The 15,325-nt window shown below is 55.8% G+C and overlaps 8 protein-coding genes across 8 annotated transcripts; 7 read left to right on the top strand and 1 right to left on the bottom strand.

Annotated features, from left to right (window-relative positions):
• Positions 1–731: 731 nt before the first annotated feature.
• On the top strand, positions 732–2,590 carry B0H18DRAFT_503093 (uncharacterized protein). The gene is made up of 10 exons (XM_048038343.1): positions 732–1,092; positions 1,143–1,165; positions 1,219–1,301; positions 1,359–1,478; positions 1,550–1,596; positions 1,652–1,695; positions 1,749–1,910; positions 1,966–2,038; positions 2,095–2,400; positions 2,456–2,590. Exons 1-9 carry the CDS (start codon positions 826–828, stop codon positions 2,377–2,379), a joined length of 1,104 nt encoding a protein of 367 aa, XP_047891596.1. The 5' UTR covers positions 732–825; the 3' UTR covers positions 2,380–2,400; positions 2,456–2,590.
• A 21-nt stretch (positions 2,591–2,611) lies between these two features.
• B0H18DRAFT_503025 (NAD-P-binding protein) lies at positions 2,612–4,625 on the top strand. The gene is made up of 10 exons (XM_048038342.1): positions 2,612–2,864; positions 2,928–3,088; positions 3,138–3,160; positions 3,224–3,306; positions 3,368–3,481; positions 3,547–3,593; positions 3,652–3,695; positions 3,750–3,911; positions 3,968–4,040; positions 4,097–4,625. The coding sequence occupies exons 1-10, from the start codon at positions 2,816–2,818 to the stop codon at positions 4,379–4,381; spliced, it is 1,041 nt and encodes a 346-aa protein (XP_047891595.1). The 5' UTR covers positions 2,612–2,815; the 3' UTR covers positions 4,382–4,625.
• Positions 4,626–4,712: 87 nt separating this feature from the next.
• On the bottom strand, positions 4,713–5,399 carry B0H18DRAFT_1120747 (Osmotin thaumatin-like protein; the record flags this gene model as incomplete). The annotated part of the gene is made up of 4 exons (XM_048034201.1): positions 4,713–4,819; positions 4,878–4,957; positions 5,012–5,287; positions 5,347–5,399. 4 exons carry the CDS (start codon positions 5,397–5,399, stop codon positions 4,713–4,715), a joined length of 516 nt encoding a protein of 171 aa, XP_047891594.1.
• A 1,052-nt stretch (positions 5,400–6,451) lies between these two features.
• On the top strand, positions 6,452–7,360 carry B0H18DRAFT_1016739 (uncharacterized protein). The gene is made up of 4 exons (XM_048029288.1): positions 6,452–6,685; positions 6,709–6,763; positions 6,846–6,873; positions 7,027–7,360. The coding sequence occupies exons 1-4, from the start codon at positions 6,618–6,620 to the stop codon at positions 7,131–7,133; spliced, it is 258 nt and encodes an 85-aa protein (XP_047891593.1). The 5' UTR covers positions 6,452–6,617; the 3' UTR covers positions 7,134–7,360.
• A 686-nt stretch (positions 7,361–8,046) lies between these two features.
• On the top strand, positions 8,047–8,617 carry B0H18DRAFT_879151 (Osmotin thaumatin-like protein; the record flags this gene model as incomplete). Its single annotated transcript, XM_048040674.1, has 3 exons — positions 8,047–8,321; positions 8,377–8,456; positions 8,514–8,617. Coding segments are annotated over 3 exons (459 nt in total), but the record flags the coding sequence as incomplete, so codon positions are not given.
• A 1,176-nt stretch (positions 8,618–9,793) lies between these two features.
• On the top strand, positions 9,794–10,342 carry B0H18DRAFT_502787 (uncharacterized protein). Its single transcript, XM_048038340.1, has one exon. It carries the CDS (start codon positions 9,912–9,914, stop codon positions 10,284–10,286), a length of 375 nt encoding a protein of 124 aa, XP_047891591.1. The 5' UTR covers positions 9,794–9,911; the 3' UTR covers positions 10,287–10,342.
• B0H18DRAFT_1016717 (uncharacterized protein) lies at positions 10,156–10,944 on the top strand. Its single transcript, XM_048029287.1, has 2 exons — positions 10,156–10,205; positions 10,478–10,944. The coding sequence occupies exon 2, from the start codon at positions 10,501–10,503 to the stop codon at positions 10,705–10,707; it is 207 nt and encodes a 68-aa protein (XP_047891590.1). The 5' UTR covers positions 10,156–10,205; positions 10,478–10,500; the 3' UTR covers positions 10,708–10,944.
• Positions 10,945–12,692: 1,748 nt separating this feature from the next.
• On the top strand, positions 12,693–13,602 carry B0H18DRAFT_1016715 (thaumatin; the record flags this gene model as incomplete). The annotated part of the gene is made up of 6 exons (XM_048029286.1): positions 12,693–12,805; positions 12,870–12,946; positions 13,021–13,115; positions 13,136–13,149; positions 13,208–13,287; positions 13,351–13,602. Coding segments are annotated over 6 exons (483 nt in total), but the record flags the coding sequence as incomplete, so codon positions are not given.
• Positions 13,603–15,325: the final 1,723 nt, after the last annotated feature.

Here is a 15,325-nt window from a genome sequence, read left to right as displayed (position 1 = left end):
TGTCGCAGAACAAGACTGACTCAGTACACTTATGATATGCTTGCAATGCCGGCCATGGCGTACTTGTGACTGAATTGACAGAAGGAGCAGTAAGTAACTGGCGTTCAGTATCAACGTCACGCTACGGGCCGGCCTTTGCCGGTGGGGCCTGCATGAGATCTGCCGCAAGGTCGCGAGGCCGTCGACGTCGAAGACGGGGTTGCCCTCCTCCATCACATCTGAGTACTTCTTATTCCACAATTGCGACAGACGTACATGTCCTGACAGTTGCCTACAACGCCTATGCGGCTGAGTACTGCGGCCCGCACTGAACCACCTCCTCCACCGGACATCTATTGCTCCCCGAATCTCGTGCGGATGTTTCTATAAATCGGCCATCTATATGTCTACTTGTCGATGTCACTTGTGATGATCCCAAGGGAAGCAGAAGAATCACGAGCGACTTCCCACCAGTCCTCGGATCATGAGTAGATCACTCGTCTACATTTTGCTCAGACACCTCGCGCCAACCTGTCCCGTACCTCCACACCATCCCAACACCGTCAACTGCACTACGACCGCCCGAGCCGTTCCCTGGCCAGTACTGCTCGCTGCAACCGTCTTTGCAAGTCGCAGTCACACGTTCACAGTTGAATGATGATTGCCACCAGATTACCAGGTCGTTCCGCAGCCCACTGTCCAGTGTCCGCAGGCTGTCATCTCCGCGCTTCTCGACGTCAATCTATAGGACCACATTAGCGCAGACACCGTGACTCACTCGACCGATGAAGCATAAAAGCCTGAGGCCATGTGCCAGCGCGCCAGAACTCTGTCGCTATTTCTACCATGGCTCCTGTCCACAACGCGTGTGTGATCTTCAACGAGATTCCCATCAGGTACGTTTTTCGAATCGCAACACCCATACATGTGTGTAACCTCTGTGTGCATGTAGGGTATCCAGAGCCCGGAAAGACCGTCGTCTACGATGCCTCCCAGACGATCGATCTCGATACCGTCCCATTAAACGGGGGTTTCCTCATGAAGATCCTTGTCCTCTCGATCGATCCTTGGATGAGAGGAAGGATGCGCGACCCGTCTATCAAGAGCTATTCGGTAAGCAGCCCGCATGATCTCCAAAGTTCGAATTCTTGAAACCGTGCCAGTTGCCCTTCATCCTGGGGAAACCGTGAGTTGTGTCTGCCTCAAAGTTGTTGATCCGAATCTCTGATCGACCCATAGGCTAGACAACTTCGGAGTGGGACTTGTCGTTCGCTCCGACAACCCGGCAGTCAAAGTTGGGCAGCATCTGTATGGCTTCTATGGTACAGTCGCATCTCCGTTTTTCACCTCACAATCACTTGAATACTCGCACCCAAAAGCCTTCCAGGAATACTCCGTCTTCAGGGACCTGTCCGAGCTGAGACGTGCGCGTGTCCTGGACTTGGGGATCAAGGAAGGTATACCTTTGTCGGCATATGTTGGCGTATGCGGGATGCCAGGTAAGCCAAGGCACTCCATCTGCTGTCCAATAGCAGATTGGGACATCCGGATCCGCTGACGGTCTACCCAGGCCAGACTGCATTCTATGCATGGAACGAATTCGCAAATGCAAAGAAGGTATTTTCGCCCGTCGATGAGCCAACTCGTTGTTCATGCACATCCGCTTGAACAGGATGATGTCGTGTTTGTCACTGCCGGTGCGGGGCCCGTCGGATCGTAAGTCATGAGCTCAAGAAGAAGCGAGTACTGATCCTCTGTGTGTTGCGCAGGACCGTCATCCAGCTCGCGAAGCAAGTGGGCTGCAAAGTGATCGCTTCAGCGGGATCCGAGGAGAAGATCGCTTTCCTCAAATCCATCGGTACCGATGTCGCGTTCAACTACAAGACAGAGAAGACGCTCGACATATTGCAGAGAGAGGGCCCGATCAATATGTGCGCACCCATACTGTCGGTGCGGTTGCCTAAGCATTCAAACCGATCGTCATAGATACTGGGACAACATCGGCGGCGAGAGCCTGGAAGCCGCGCTCGAGGCAGCTGCGTGGCATGCGCGGTTCATCGTGCGTCCATCCGTTCATCATATTCCAGTCTCATTGTTTCATACTACTCTGAACAGATGTGCGGCATGATCTCCTCGTACAACAGCGAGAACGACTACCCCGTCAAGAACCTGTCCCAGATCTTCTCGAAGAGCCTGACGCTGTACGGCTTCACCCTCTCGCATCTGCACGCCAAGTACGTCGACCGGTTCTATGACGAGGTCCCGGCGATGGTCAAGGAAGGGAAGCTCAAGTTCAATGAGGACGTGAGCAGGGGCTTGGAGAGCGCGGGCGAAGCCATTCTGGAGGTACAGAAGGGCAGGAACAAGGGGAAGAAGGTCATCCTGGTCGCGGAGAAGTGAAGCGGGTCTCGTAATCAGTATGTGAGTCTGGCAAGTAGTCGTGCTGTCCCGCAGGAGTTAAACTTCACGTAAAAAGACCGCAAATCAAGTTGTATACTATAGCGCGCACGGGCAGTCTTCGGTCATTCGACCGAGGCCCACCTTTGTTCGACGCGAATGCATTATGCCATTGTGCTTCGTACCGCCTCGCGCGGCTGAGGCAGCGCGTATGTGAGCTGTACCTGGGCCGTGCGATTCGTAGGAGGAGGTCAGTTCGTTGCATCCATGAAGCGCCTTACGGAAACACGTCTGAGAGCCTCGGGCATCACTCGGTATAGCTCGCCGCTGAGGCCTGAGGCCTGAGACCTGGTACCTACAGCGATGCATTGTTGCTCTCGAGCTTGCGGATATATAAAAGGGGTGGGAGATAGGCATGTCTGCATAAGCGGTTACACCAATGGCTCCCATCCGGAATGGACGCGTGCTCTTCAATGAGATACCCTCAGGTAAGCATCTGGACTCACCAACTGCCTCTGCTTCGATAGTTGCGCTCATATCGTACTGCGTAGGTTACCCAGAACCCGGGAAGACTATGGTCTATGACGACTCACAGCTCATCGACGTCGACAATGTGTCTCTCAATGGCAGATTCTTGATCAAGGTACTCGTTCTCTCAATTGATCCGTACCTACGCGGAAGAATGCGCGACCCCAGTATCAAGAGCTACTCTGTACGTTGTTTATTCAAGCGCGAGTGCATATATGCTGATGCTCTGCCAGATGGCGTTTAAGATCGGAGCACCGTGAGCGCGTTCATCAGCCCTTCACTCAGTTCAGCGTCTAGTACTGACGCCGTGTTTTCGAAGGATGGACAACTTCGGAGTAGGCGTTGTGCTCCGTTCCGAAAACGATCAAGTCAAAGCTGGAGACCATGTCTATGGTTTCTATCGTCAGTCGATCTCGCACAAATGTCCACGCGGATGGACCGGCGCTCACAGCAATACCCTCAGCATTTCAAGAATACGTCACGTTCAGAGAAATCTCCGAATTGCGCAGAGCACGAGTACTCAAGAACGAGGGAGGCCTGCCGTGGTCTGTGTACGTTGGTGTCTGCGGTCTAGCCGGTCAGTACCAGGCCCCAATCAGATGGAGGCTTCCATGGATGACAGTGCACTGACACAACGAACAGGCCACACGGCGCACCATGGCTGGGTAGAATTCGCAAAGCCTAAGCAGGTACGATTTTTTGTTCAACGGACACGTGTAGGGTATATTTATTGCGCACCGACCCAAGGGTGATGTTGTATTCGTCACCGCCGGCGCAGGCCCAGTCGGCTCGTAAGCGGTCACTCGAACACTCCGGATCATCCTCCGCTCATGTTATGACTCAAGGACTGTCATTCAGCTCGCGAAACAAGCAGGGTGCAAGGTGATCGCATCCGCCGGCTCCGAAGAAAAGGTTGATTTCTTGAAATCCAATGGGACCGACGTGGCGTTCAATTACAAAACTGAGAAGACACTCGATGTGCTGCTGAAGGAGGGTCCCATCGACATGTACGTTAGGAGCTGAACGCAGTCCTCCTAACGCTGACAGATCGGGTATTACGCAGATACTGGGATAATGTTGGCGGGGAAAGCTTTGATGCCGCTCTCGAGGCCGCAGCATGGCACGCACGTTTCATTGTCAGTCTCATGTCTTATTTCCCGCTGCCGCCTGCTTATCTGCTCCGTGGTGACAGGAATGCGGCATGATCTCCGCATACAACAACGCGAACAGCTACACCGTCAAGAACCTTCCGCTCATCTTCGCCAAGAGCCTCACACTGTATGGGTTCACCGTCATGGACTTCCACGACAAGTATGCGGAACGGTTCTACGAGGAAGTCCCGCGGATGGTGCAGGAGGGGAAGATCAAGTACACCGAAGACGTTAGCTTCGGACTGGAGAGCGTAGGTGAAGCGATGCTGGACGTGCAGATGGGGAGGAACAAAGGGAAGAAGATCGTAGTAGTTGCTGACGAGTAGGTGCTACTGTCATGATTCCGCCGTATTTTCACGGTGGCACATGGAAGCATCTCGTCGACCGAATTCATAGGGCGGCGTAATTTCAGTTGTTACGGTTATGCTGTCTACATACGTGCACAATGTCTCAGACGTTCCCTGCTACACAGCATGGACCTGTCAAATCAGCAGAGTCATCACAGCGAGTACTTCTGGCAAGTGCGTTGTGTCCGATGTCACTAGTACAACATGGAATACACAGCTATGTAGAAATGTCTCGATAGCATCTGAGGAGGTACTCTCGGCTTCGCGCTCATGCGGGAGCACCCCTCGACCACTCTCGCTCATTGCCGGTCTAGCAGAACGTCAAGGTGTACGCCGTGGTCGTAGTGCATTGGAAGGTTTGGCCGCAGCCATTACCCTCGCCGTCCGGACCGGTGCAGTCCACAGCCGCGACCGAGCCTATTCACATATTAATCGCTGTCAGGAACCGTCCCGGATTCAAAAGCTAGATGCTTACATCCTGGGCCGGGCGTGATAGTCACCGGGATATTATACCCGTCGACTTCACTCACACCGAACGAGTCCTGTCCGTTCGTCCTGCACCTCTCACTATCAGCTGCGCAATTGACATGGAAGACATAGCGCGCTCACACGTTGAGGGCGAACTGCGCGATCGTCGCCGTCCCCGACGTCGGGCCCGTGCAGCTCTCGCCGCCGGGGCATTGGCCAGTGGCGCAGTTGCCGTTCGCGTCGCAGCCCGTGCGGCCCCAGATCTGGCCGTCGTAGTCGTTCGCGAGGAGCACCGTCGCGGAGGGGTGCGTGGAGTTCAGCGCGAACCCGCCCGTCTGGGTCTGGTTGAACTCGACGGTGGGGTAGAACGCCGCGTCGACCTGGAATTCACAGTTGTTGTTGAGGGTCACGAACGAGCTGTGGGGCAAGCGGGACGTCAGCCAATGGATACTGTGGTGGCGAGAACGGCAACCTACGCGGAGGAGAGGGCGGTGAAGACACCGAGGATGACAGTGGCGATTCCGAACATGTCGTTGATGGCCTGTCTGGCTCAGTGCTTGTCGTCTTCTGGTAAGCTGAAGGCTTGCTGGACCTCGCCAGAAAGTTGACTGTCTTATACTCCCAAACAGCAGCGCCTCACGCTACTGACAGGCGCGTCCGCCACACAGAGAAGGCATGTATCTGCCGCCCTCTGTGCACCTGACGAGGCGTAGAGGGGACCAACGCGACGTATGTTGGCAGCACGTTTGCAAATGTCGGGCGGGCGCGATGACCGATTAGGTCTGGTTCGTCCGCGAACGCGCGCCGCGCAGACCAACGTGCATATGTGGTCGAGCGGTAGACGGAAGTATGGGCGGCTCGCGAGCTGAATCCGTGGGTGCCGGATGTTTTCGAGGACGTATGCGGGGACTCCACCCCGCCAAAGGGCTGTACATGTGGGCCGGACGCTGCGGTGGCGCGAATCAAGAGGTACATCGCAGAGGAATACGGGAGGACGACTCAACGGATTATTTGACTTCTGTCAGTGGACGAGCGGTGAGTCCACCAAGGGCACTGCTGCTGTAGAGCAACTGACGTAGCGGCGATGTAAAATTCCTCCCGAACGAGTGATACGATATAGTGGCGAAGTACACTTGAGGAACTCCAGCTCGTGAAAGACCAAGTGGACAACTCACAATGTACTATCTGAGCGACGAGACGCGAGAGTTGCGTCTGCCCCGCTGTCGGACGGTGATTGCATCCCTCGAGGATTGGCCGGGAAGGTTGAGGGCACAGTTTGCACTCACCTTGGCTTGGACGCCAACCAGAGGAATACAAAGCATTGGGTATACTTGCGCGCTCGTCATTGACAGGCTCAAGTTTCAACTCGCCGATTTAGCCACATTATCATTCCCCGCCGCGCTACCGTCCTGCCATTAGTTCCGGGTCCCAGTATCGTGTAGACGCATGCTCTGTGTTCATCGGAGGTCAACGGGTTCAATTTTAAGACTGTTTAGTCAATATTGCTGTCAAAGGCACCGATCGGAACAAGTCGGAATATGTAAACAAGACAGTGACTTTCCGAGTATTTCTTTATAAAACGAGCGGTGTCCGCTAAGGCGCCGCTAGTGCTGGGTGGAGCATGGACATCGCACGTGTAGGGATTACGCTGAACACCCACACCTTGCCACACCGGACTGTCCTTCATCCCGACGGTGAACCGCTCAGTATTCGGAGGGTGCATAGAGACGCGAGAACTGAAGAACTGATGCGCATGGGGCGTTTCGGATCTGGTCTGCCAAAATGTGCGGTCTTTCGGACTCTGAGCGCGTCGCTGTTGCGCCAGCCTGTGACCGCAGACATAGCTGCTCTGCATCGTACATGCAATACTACGACTCGTCTAACGAGCGGAAGGTGGCCTTCAGCCAGTTCAAGCAGTTAGAGCACAGGTCACCCAGGCTCGGTGGAGTAACTCACCCGGAATGGAGGATCACAGCCTGAGGATACTGTCGTCTTTATGCGACGTGCGGAGCGAATCATGACGCAACACGATGACCTCGAGAGCCCTCATTCGAACAGTGCCGCCACGCCAGTTCTGCGTTTCCTTGCCACAGTGGTAACGGGACGCCGTCCGGTTCTCCCGAGGCGGTATTCCGAGTATTGCTTTCCATCGAAAGGTGGGCGCAGACGATGCAGGAAGCCAGCGGCAGCTGTCCATGTCAACGCTCGTGCTAGCGTCGCGAGTCTCCAGACTTGCCTAGGCCCGCCACTAGTGCCGACTTGAGTGCCACTCTATATTAGCCATTAAGCTTCATGACGAGTCTCCGCACTTCGATGTCAATTGAGCTCTGAACGGTGAAATCAGGTGTCCGCTAGAGCAGTGAGAATGTGGCCTGGGACTCCGAGTCGGAGGAAAGGAGAGAACGCGAGAAAGGAAGCTCAGTACAAAGTCAAACGCTTGCTGATGTACCGGTACGTACTGGTACGTACCGTACGTGTTTCACACGTGACCGGAAACATACCGTACCTCAGGCGTCTATTTTGTTTGAGTGGGCCTCATACTTACAGCGGTCGACGTCGTCCATCGTCTCCGAGTCCGTGCGCATGCACGTTCGACTTTCTCTGGCCTCCACTTCCCGAGACAGCCGCTCGAATTCGTCTGGATTCGTCCCTGACTGAAAGACGCTCTGGCTACGGGGACGTATGGCCGTCGATGATCCACGCTGTCTCCCAGGCGTCCGTGACCGCTCACAAGACCGCCGAGAGCGGGGCCTCCAGACCGCGCATGCAGTGCGAATCTCGTAACGAACGCGGGGCCCATGGCATCCCGCACGCTCTGGAATCCGAATTACCTGACAATCCCTTGCAATGCCCTGCGCCTACGCAATAAATGCTCTCAGTATGACCTCACGCATTGACAGCTCCGGGCGCACCGCGGCGAGGGCATGCCATCTGACGATGCGCTACGTCGGATGGGCTCGAGGGGAGGAGCTATAAATAAGGTGAGCAGCATCGAGAGCCTTCAAGCCAGGATCTCCTACTCATTACATCCTCGACCCACCACATCCAGCCTACACCTCTACCATGTTCGCCCACACCGTCCTCGTCCTCGGCGCCCTCGCAGCGACCGCATACGCTCAGTAAGTGCAGCCCAAGCATCGTACCTCACTCGCGGTTGACCCTCTGCCTCTCGCAGGACCACCATCACGCTCACTAACAATTGCGTGTACGAAGTCGACCCCGCGTTCTACCCCGCCGCGACCGCCTCCGACGGCTCGTCTACCGGTGGCTTCCCGCTCCATGCAAGCTTTTCCGCCGACGTAACGCTCGACCCGACCTACTCCGGGCGCATCTGGGGCCGCACGGGGTGCGACGCCGACGGCAACTGCTCGACGGGCGAGTGCCCCGGCGGGGAGAGCTGCACGGGCCCTGCGGCTGCGGGCCCGACGCTCGCCCAATTCACGCTTGACGGGTGCGTCATAAGCGCGGTGGTGTGCCTGGAGCTGGAGAGCTGACTGTGCGTGTAGGTACGCTGGCCTGGACTATTTCGACCCGAGCACGACGGACGGGTTCAACGTCGCCGTGACGATCACTCCCGGTCCCGGATGTACGTGTTCCTTATGTTTGGTCGTGGATTCGCCGTGCTGACGCGACTTGTCTGCAGGCTCGACGGGCCCGCAGTCCTGCACGGCTGCAGGCGAGGGCACCGGGTGTGGCGACACCTCGACGTGCCTCACCGGCACGAACTACACTATCTCGTTCTGTTGAACGTGACGATGGACGCGTGGACTGTTTCAATAGGACGTTTGTTGCACTCGCATTTGGACTGTCTCGTGCTCGGACATGATCTTGGACTGTATGACAATATCGAATACAAGCTCTGTTGTCTGCAGTGATGATGCTGCGGTCGCTCCGTATTGTAGCAGTGAGTTTTGTAGTTTCGTCGAATCTGATACGCGTACGAGGCTGAGAACACAATAGCCAGTCGGTGTGGGCGTAGATGGGTTCGACGCATAGTAGCAGACAACAATAGTGTCCCGAGGGGTCTAACGTGAACAGCCCGTCTGACTACCCTTCTCGAGGCGACGCTCCTAGTATATAACGGACACAGCGAGCGGATGCAGACACAACATCTTTCCTCTCGACTCACTTCCACCGCACAAAAGCTACTTACCACCGTCATGTACATGCATCGAACATACTTCATAGTCAGTCTTCTGCCTACATCCCTTGGAAGCACCGCTCACCACCCATTTCAGACGCGAATCGGCGAACGACAGCCCGACACGACCGGGCCCGCTCGCTACGACGTATGCCTCAAATGCCGTCTCACGGAGACGCAGAGTCACGCTCAAGTGCAATGTGGCCACCTGCGCACTTCGCCAGTCGCCGCATGACGGACTGCTGAAGACGCGGACTGGAGTGCCCGAGGCCGCCAACACATGCGGCTTCGATTACGACGTCGACACACGAATGGGGCAATCTTCATCCCTGCCATCCACGTCGTCGTCGGAGTGCTCGGTACGTGGCAACCTCATCAGGAAGCGCGTGGCATGGAGTCCGACCCAAATCTTCCTTCCGACTGGCGGGCGACACCCCTCGAAGACACGCGGCGATGCCTTCGGACGTCATGGTTCTTGTCGGCATGTGGGGGGGGCTGCAGGGTGCTACGAAGGACCACACGAACCGCGTCGACTTCCTCGATGCGTGCCGTCTTCCCCGGTGGGCGTGCAATGACCAGGCCGTACACGGTCCGCATCTTCAAGGAAGCTTATCTACTTCGCGTACCCGCTGGTCTCGAGGTCTCAAGTTGGCTTGTATGCTGACCGGTCTACCGCAAGGCCGGGCATGGCTGAAGCAGTCGAGGCGGACTCGGTAGTGGAGACATCCCTCGCAAAGTGCGCAGGCGATCACGGCCGTGAACCGGGGCGCGTACATCACCGAAGTTCCTGAGTATGCAAGAGGTGCAGAAGGCGTAGACGTCTGCAGCGAGACGCGCGAGGATCAGGCAACAGGGACGGGATGGGATCGCTAAGCGCACCTAGTCGGGCGCGCGTTGACAATGGTACCCTCTCCAATTGATCACAAATCCGCCTTCGAGGGCCTGCGCTGCAGACGTGCGACAGCTCCCGCTCAATACCACTCTGTATCAAGGGCCGTGCTGCGCGTCTATACCGGCAGGTGCAAGCATATCGCAACAGCGCATCTCAAGAGCTCCAAAAAGGGATGCCCTTACTGCAGTGCAGCTTTGTCGCGCGCAGACGGTGTGGTTCGTCACGTCCGAACCGCCTGCTCAAAGGCGCCCAGACGTGAGGAACTTGCAAGGGCGTGTCGAACTGCTAGGCGAGAAATGATGGTGAGCGCCCCGTCCTCTGTTGGAATGCGCTACTGCTCAAGAGGCGCAAATGACCTTGGGATGCTCGCCACGCAGTGCTGACCTGTTGTTCTTAGTGCTCGGATAACGCGTTCAACGCGGCCGGTGCAGCCAGGCGCAGCCAGCGGTCGTCGCGAGCACCTCAAGATCGCATGCCACTAACGTGGCGACGCATCAACACTTCGCCGGAGTAACCCTTCTCACGGCATGCCAGTATGTTCGAGTTGTCCCTGACGCTTGGTCGTTCACTCTAGTTTTCATTCGGCGCATCCAACTCATGCTCTCCCGGAGTCCTCCCTCCTTGGTTATTGATGCCATTCCACCAGTACCTCCCCATGATACGACACACATCTGGATCTTTGGCACCTTGCACGATTCGTTTGTAGCTGTGCTACGCTGGCCCTCCAACTGCATCATCAACATGAGGCTCGGACATCGTTGTATCGTGCGCTTGACGAACTCTCGTAACCCTGCAGCCCCATGAATGTTTGATATCGATGCTTGGTGCAGATACTCAGCAGTGGAGACATCCCTCGCAAAGTGCGCACGCGACATCGACGACGAATCACGGCCCGTGAACCGGGACGCGTGCACCACCGTCGTTCCTGAGGATGCAAGAGGCGCAGAAGGCGTAGACGTCTGCAGCGAGATGCGCGAGGATCAGGCAACAAGGACGGAATGGGATCGCTAAGCGCACCTAGTCGGGCGCGCGCTGACGATGGTATCCTCTCCAACTGATCACCAACCCGCCTCCGAGGGGCCAGCGTCGCAGACTCGCAACAGCTTCTGCTCAATACCATTCTGTATCAAGGGCCGTGCTGCGCGTCTGGCCTGGCAGGTGCGCGGCCTGGGTACCGTCGCCTTTGGATACCGATACCTCGAGCATCGTTCTCGCTCACAACATTGTTACCGCATGCAATGACCTCGTCAACACCTTGTCTCCATTCAACAACGGTGCAGTGAGGAAGGGCAGAGGGGCGAGCTGCAAATAATGACATTGACTGGGACGGTCGGCATGAACATCCAGACAAGGGGCTGCTTACATGGGACTGGGCAGGCTACCAGTATGGTACCCGTCGTCTATGACCTTGTCCGCCAGAGATGAGCGCTGAGAATCAGTTGTGGAAATAATCGTCATTCCATTGTCATCCGATGACGATACTTATTAGCGCGAAGTATGTGGCCGACTCGACGCTCGATTCCGCCACCGCCTTACTAGAGAGTTTGGCAGCCTGTGAGTTCCGCCCACAGACCACGCTCGCACCGACTCTGTCAGTCTGCGGTGGGCGTGACCGGGCGCCGCCGCCTCGAGCGTGTCGTGAGCGAATTGCCATGAATGTAGGAGTGTCACGCCGTCATCGGTCCACTCTCGACCAGCCCACGGAGCCCCACCACCACCAGACCTCAGCTCCACCTCCACCGTTCAATTCAACTTCAACAGTTGTTTCCAAACTCTCTACTGTGCATACAACGCCCGCAAGCATCGCGATAGTTTTATTCTGACATGCAACGTGGATAACCGACCAGCGACTCGAATGGACGACTCGGGCGTGAGAACAGATGGATCCACACACGCGCCCACCTCCGAAGTTAGGGCGTTGTTTCTTTTCTGAGCCTTACCGCAGTGGTCTCCCGAAACCGAGCTCACTTGCAGCGACGATATGAAGAACTCCCATCATTGCGTCAATTGTCATAGTTTGACACGCTAAACGACCGTCCTGATTTAGCTCTCAAGGTCCCGGGAAGTACTTAGACCTGAATCCGCAGTGCTTCATCCGACGGGCCTTTCAGCGCGAGGAACACTACCTCCATCGAATGTCTTGTTTGCCACGTCACGTCGTGTATCGAAGGGTATGGTGACCATGTCCACAGTCCACCCACATGCCAGGTTGTTGGTTGAACCTCGGTTTAACACAGTCGCGTCGTGCATCAACGCGATCACCTGACCGTATCGGTACCGTTTGTTACCATCACCACGTGTGTACGTTACGAGTCCTATTGCGCGGCTGTTCTTGCGCTGGTCGTCTCTGCTTTCTTCGGATGATACATGCATTTCAACGTATGCCGCATGCGCAGCGTTGCATTCGTATGCTCAGCTTCGCTCGTGCAGCACAGTGCTATCAATGCCACGACCAAGGAATGTGGGCTCCCAGGGAGAAGGGTATCACCATGGTGTCGGTCATAACTCGCCGTGGATGATCTCATTAAATCGCACCCGTCAGCAACCCGCCAGGCTGCAGTGCAACATTGTCTGCGTCGGGCAGGGTGTTTACATACACTCGCCGCAGAAGCTGTGTGCACCCACTGGCACAGTGCCCGCCAAGGCTGTCCAACGCCGCTGATATACCTACATGCGGAGCCCCAGAGAACACCGCGTGTGGCTGGTGCGGCGACCGTACGCCATGATGTGGTGGCGCGCTGGTCTTTGGTGTATATAAGAGAGGGAGACGACGGTGAGTGTCGACTAGGCCATCTCATCCGCTTCGCATTCTTCGTCTGACCACCTCCGCTCCTCGCTACTCATTCCACGATGTTTGTCGCACATCCGCTGTCCTCGCTGCTCTTGCTGCTATCGCGTCTGCGTAAGTGCACCCCAACCCAGCCAGTTCGCGTCCTCGCAGCTGACTCAGATTGGAATACCTGTAGGACGACTGTCACTGTGACGAACAACTGTGGCTACGAAGTCGACCCGGGCTTCTACCCCGCTGCGACTGCCTCCGACGGTTCCTACACCGGCGGGTTCGCCGTCGCTGCAGGAGCTCTTCATCCGTCTCGCTCGACTCGGCGTGGACTTCAGGCGGGCGTATCTGGGGCCGCACGGGCTGCGACGCATCGGGCAACTGCCAGACCGGCGGTTGCTCCGGCGGCGAGAACTGCACTGCGCCTGCGGCAGTGGTGTTACGCTCGCGCAGTTCACCATCAACAGGTGAGTCTGGGAAAGGCAACGGAGAGGGGCTCGGGTGCTGACTACGTGCTGTGTGTAGCTGGGAAAGCTTGGACTTCTTTAACCCAAGCACGACGGATGGATTCAACGTGGCGGTGACGATCACTCCTGGGACTGGATGTACGTTGCATGCTGATTTCCCTCGTCTGAACGATTGAACTCTAACTCTGCCTTTGCGTGTAGGCACTACCGGCGCCCAGGCTTGTACCGCTCAGGACGAGGGTGACGGCTGCGGCATGACGAGCTCCTGCCCGACGGGCACCGACTACACTGTCTCGTTCTGCTAGCGCAGGTCTAAAAGTGTTGATCCCTGTGAAGGGTAGTCCTGAAAGGCGTGCTAAACATAGGGATAATCCCGGACTTTGAGACTGTTAGTCCCCGTTGTTGTACCTTACGATTGATCATGTTGTAATGGAGTACGTTGCCCTACGGAAAGAGCGGGCGATCGTTCCCTCATGTTGCTAGACCGGCACGTCTCACAAATACGCAGCGCCATTGGTTGACATCCTCTACCCGAGCATCCAGCAGTCTATTGCTACACATCCACTGGCACGACTTCTCCTGTGTCTCGCGGAATCTCCTGTACGCTAGTATCGAACTCCGTGATTCGTGTTCTTCCTGTAGGGCTCGTGTCTGCTGCTCCACATCGTCCTCTTGATCGATCCCATTGTTTCTTCTGCCTCTTTATCTTGTTCGTACTCAATCGAGCCTCCGATGCAGCCAAACGCTCTCTGAAATTGGGCGTCGGACATCTCAGAAGCACGTGATGGTATATCGGGAACCAGGCCGCTTCGCGCAGATTGAGGAGGAAGCGGGTCTGTATGACCGTCTGGAGGCTAGTTAGAGGTTTCGGGTAAAGGGGATATATGCGTGAGCTTGTGAGCCGTTTCGATGACGCGTGACTCACGTCAAATTATGTCAGTCAACCCCGAGAACCACTGCAGGTGAAGCCTTAGTGATCGTCGCAAGCCCGAGGAGATGATACGCACCATCGTGGAGGGCACGAGACTCAACACAGTGCTGGAAATATTGAGCAGTAACATTGCACTGTAAACAGATAGGCGTCAGCATTACTAGATGTGCTCTCATGCCCGCCTGTAGCTCGGCATACCCGAAATACAAACTTCCTGAGGAGATCAATCGTGTCTATCAGAACTTGACAATGCATGAAACAAACGAGTTGATGTACCATCTCTGAGTAGCAAGGTTGACACTGATGCGCTGACGTCGGCACGATCAGCCATTTCTTGGTCTTATATGTTCGCCGCCACGTAACGGCCAGCACGAGCCCGTTCCCAATTGCCGATGTCGCTGTGGCAATGTTACCCACTGTGACGTTCACGTGCGCTCATGTTAATGCATCGTCGAAGTCAGATTGTGATGAACACGCACAACTGTTTCAATACGAGCATGTTAGTTTCTCCAGATCCAAATAACATCGCCACGTACTCGTTCAAAACGTCTCATTAGCAGGTATATGAAGCATCCTGTCACGTCAGGATCCGGGAACGAGCAGGGTGCACACCTGGTACTGTGCAGAATACAGGTGACGTTAAAGACACTCTTTCTAAGGTGCATACGCACCAGTAGATATACAGGGTCTACAGGAGGATGCCGAACACAATGAAGGCCCCCCGCCGGTCAAGCCCTTAATGGCATATATCGTAAAGCAGGAATCACTTAGTGATATGATTCAACTAGCGTCGAGAATGATCAAGTAACGGTAGCTGGCGCACCTGCACTATCAAGCGTAAGGATCACCAGGGATGCCGCGCTGACAAGGGCCATCGAATAATCGCTGCACATCACGGCATCAGAATTCAGTCATCATCGAGCGAAGAAGGTCGCATACATCTACCAAAGGACTACTATGTCAGTGACAACGTACGGAACATGCAGTCACGGCAAAGCGTACCTCGCAAGAACTGGTGTACATGAGCGCAACGCTGGAGATGTAGAACACCAGTGTCATCAGGCGCAGAGCGCCATACAAAAACGTCATAAGCGACAGCTTCCGCTGCCATATGAACCTGACTTCTTCTCGAGAAGTAAGCATTGATCATAGACTGCAATTGCTGCAATGTGCGTCTGTTGCCTCAGTAGGATGTTTACGCATACATGGCCCATGAACATGGATCACTGACCAAAGGCAGAAAAC

The sequence above is a fragment of the Fomitopsis serialis genome (assembly GCF_022376445.1).
Source record: "Fomitopsis serialis strain Sig1Antser10 chromosome Unknown B0H18scaffold_51, whole genome shotgun sequence".
NCBI lineage: Eukaryota > Fungi > Basidiomycota > Agaricomycetes > Polyporales > Fomitopsidaceae > Fomitopsis > Fomitopsis serialis.
The sequence above is the reverse complement of the archived record's forward strand: the minus strand, read 5'-3'. Positions and strand labels throughout refer to the sequence as shown.

Coding starts and splice junctions, on each gene's coding strand:
- B0H18DRAFT_503025 (XM_048038342.1), top strand. CDS start 2,816: ATGGCTCCCATCCGGAATGGACGCGTGCTCTTCAATGAGATACCCTCA. Junction 3,912..3,967: donor AAGGAGGGTCCCATCGACAT/GTACGTTAGGAG, acceptor GGTATTACGCAG/ATACTGGGATAATGTTGGCG. Junction 4,041..4,096: donor CATGGCACGCACGTTTCATT/GTCAGTCTCATG, acceptor CCGTGGTGACAG/GAATGCGGCATGATCTCCGC.
- B0H18DRAFT_503093 (XM_048038343.1), top strand. CDS start 826: ATGGCTCCTGTCCACAACGCGTGTGTGATCTTCAACGAGATTCCCATC. Junction 1,093..1,142: donor CGTCTATCAAGAGCTATTCG/GTAAGCAGCCCG, acceptor AAACCGTGCCAG/TTGCCCTTCATCCTGGGGAA. Junction 2,039..2,094: donor CGTGGCATGCGCGGTTCATC/GTGCGTCCATCC, acceptor TACTCTGAACAG/ATGTGCGGCATGATCTCCTC.
- B0H18DRAFT_1016717 (XM_048029287.1), top strand. CDS start 10,501: ATGCTCTCCCGGAGTCCTCCCTCCTTGGTTATTGATGCCATTCCACCA.
- B0H18DRAFT_1016739 (XM_048029288.1), top strand. CDS start 6,618: ATGCGCATGGGGCGTTTCGGATCTGGTCTGCCAAAATGTGCGGTCTTT. Junction 6,764..6,845: donor ACTCGTCTAACGAGCGGAAG/GTGGCCTTCAGC, acceptor GGAGGATCACAG/CCTGAGGATACTGTCGTCTT. Junction 6,874..7,026: donor TACTGTCGTCTTTATGCGAC/GTGCGGAGCGAA, acceptor TTCCATCGAAAG/GTGGGCGCAGACGATGCAGG.
- B0H18DRAFT_502787 (XM_048038340.1), top strand. CDS start 9,912: ATGGTACCCTCTCCAATTGATCACAAATCCGCCTTCGAGGGCCTGCGC.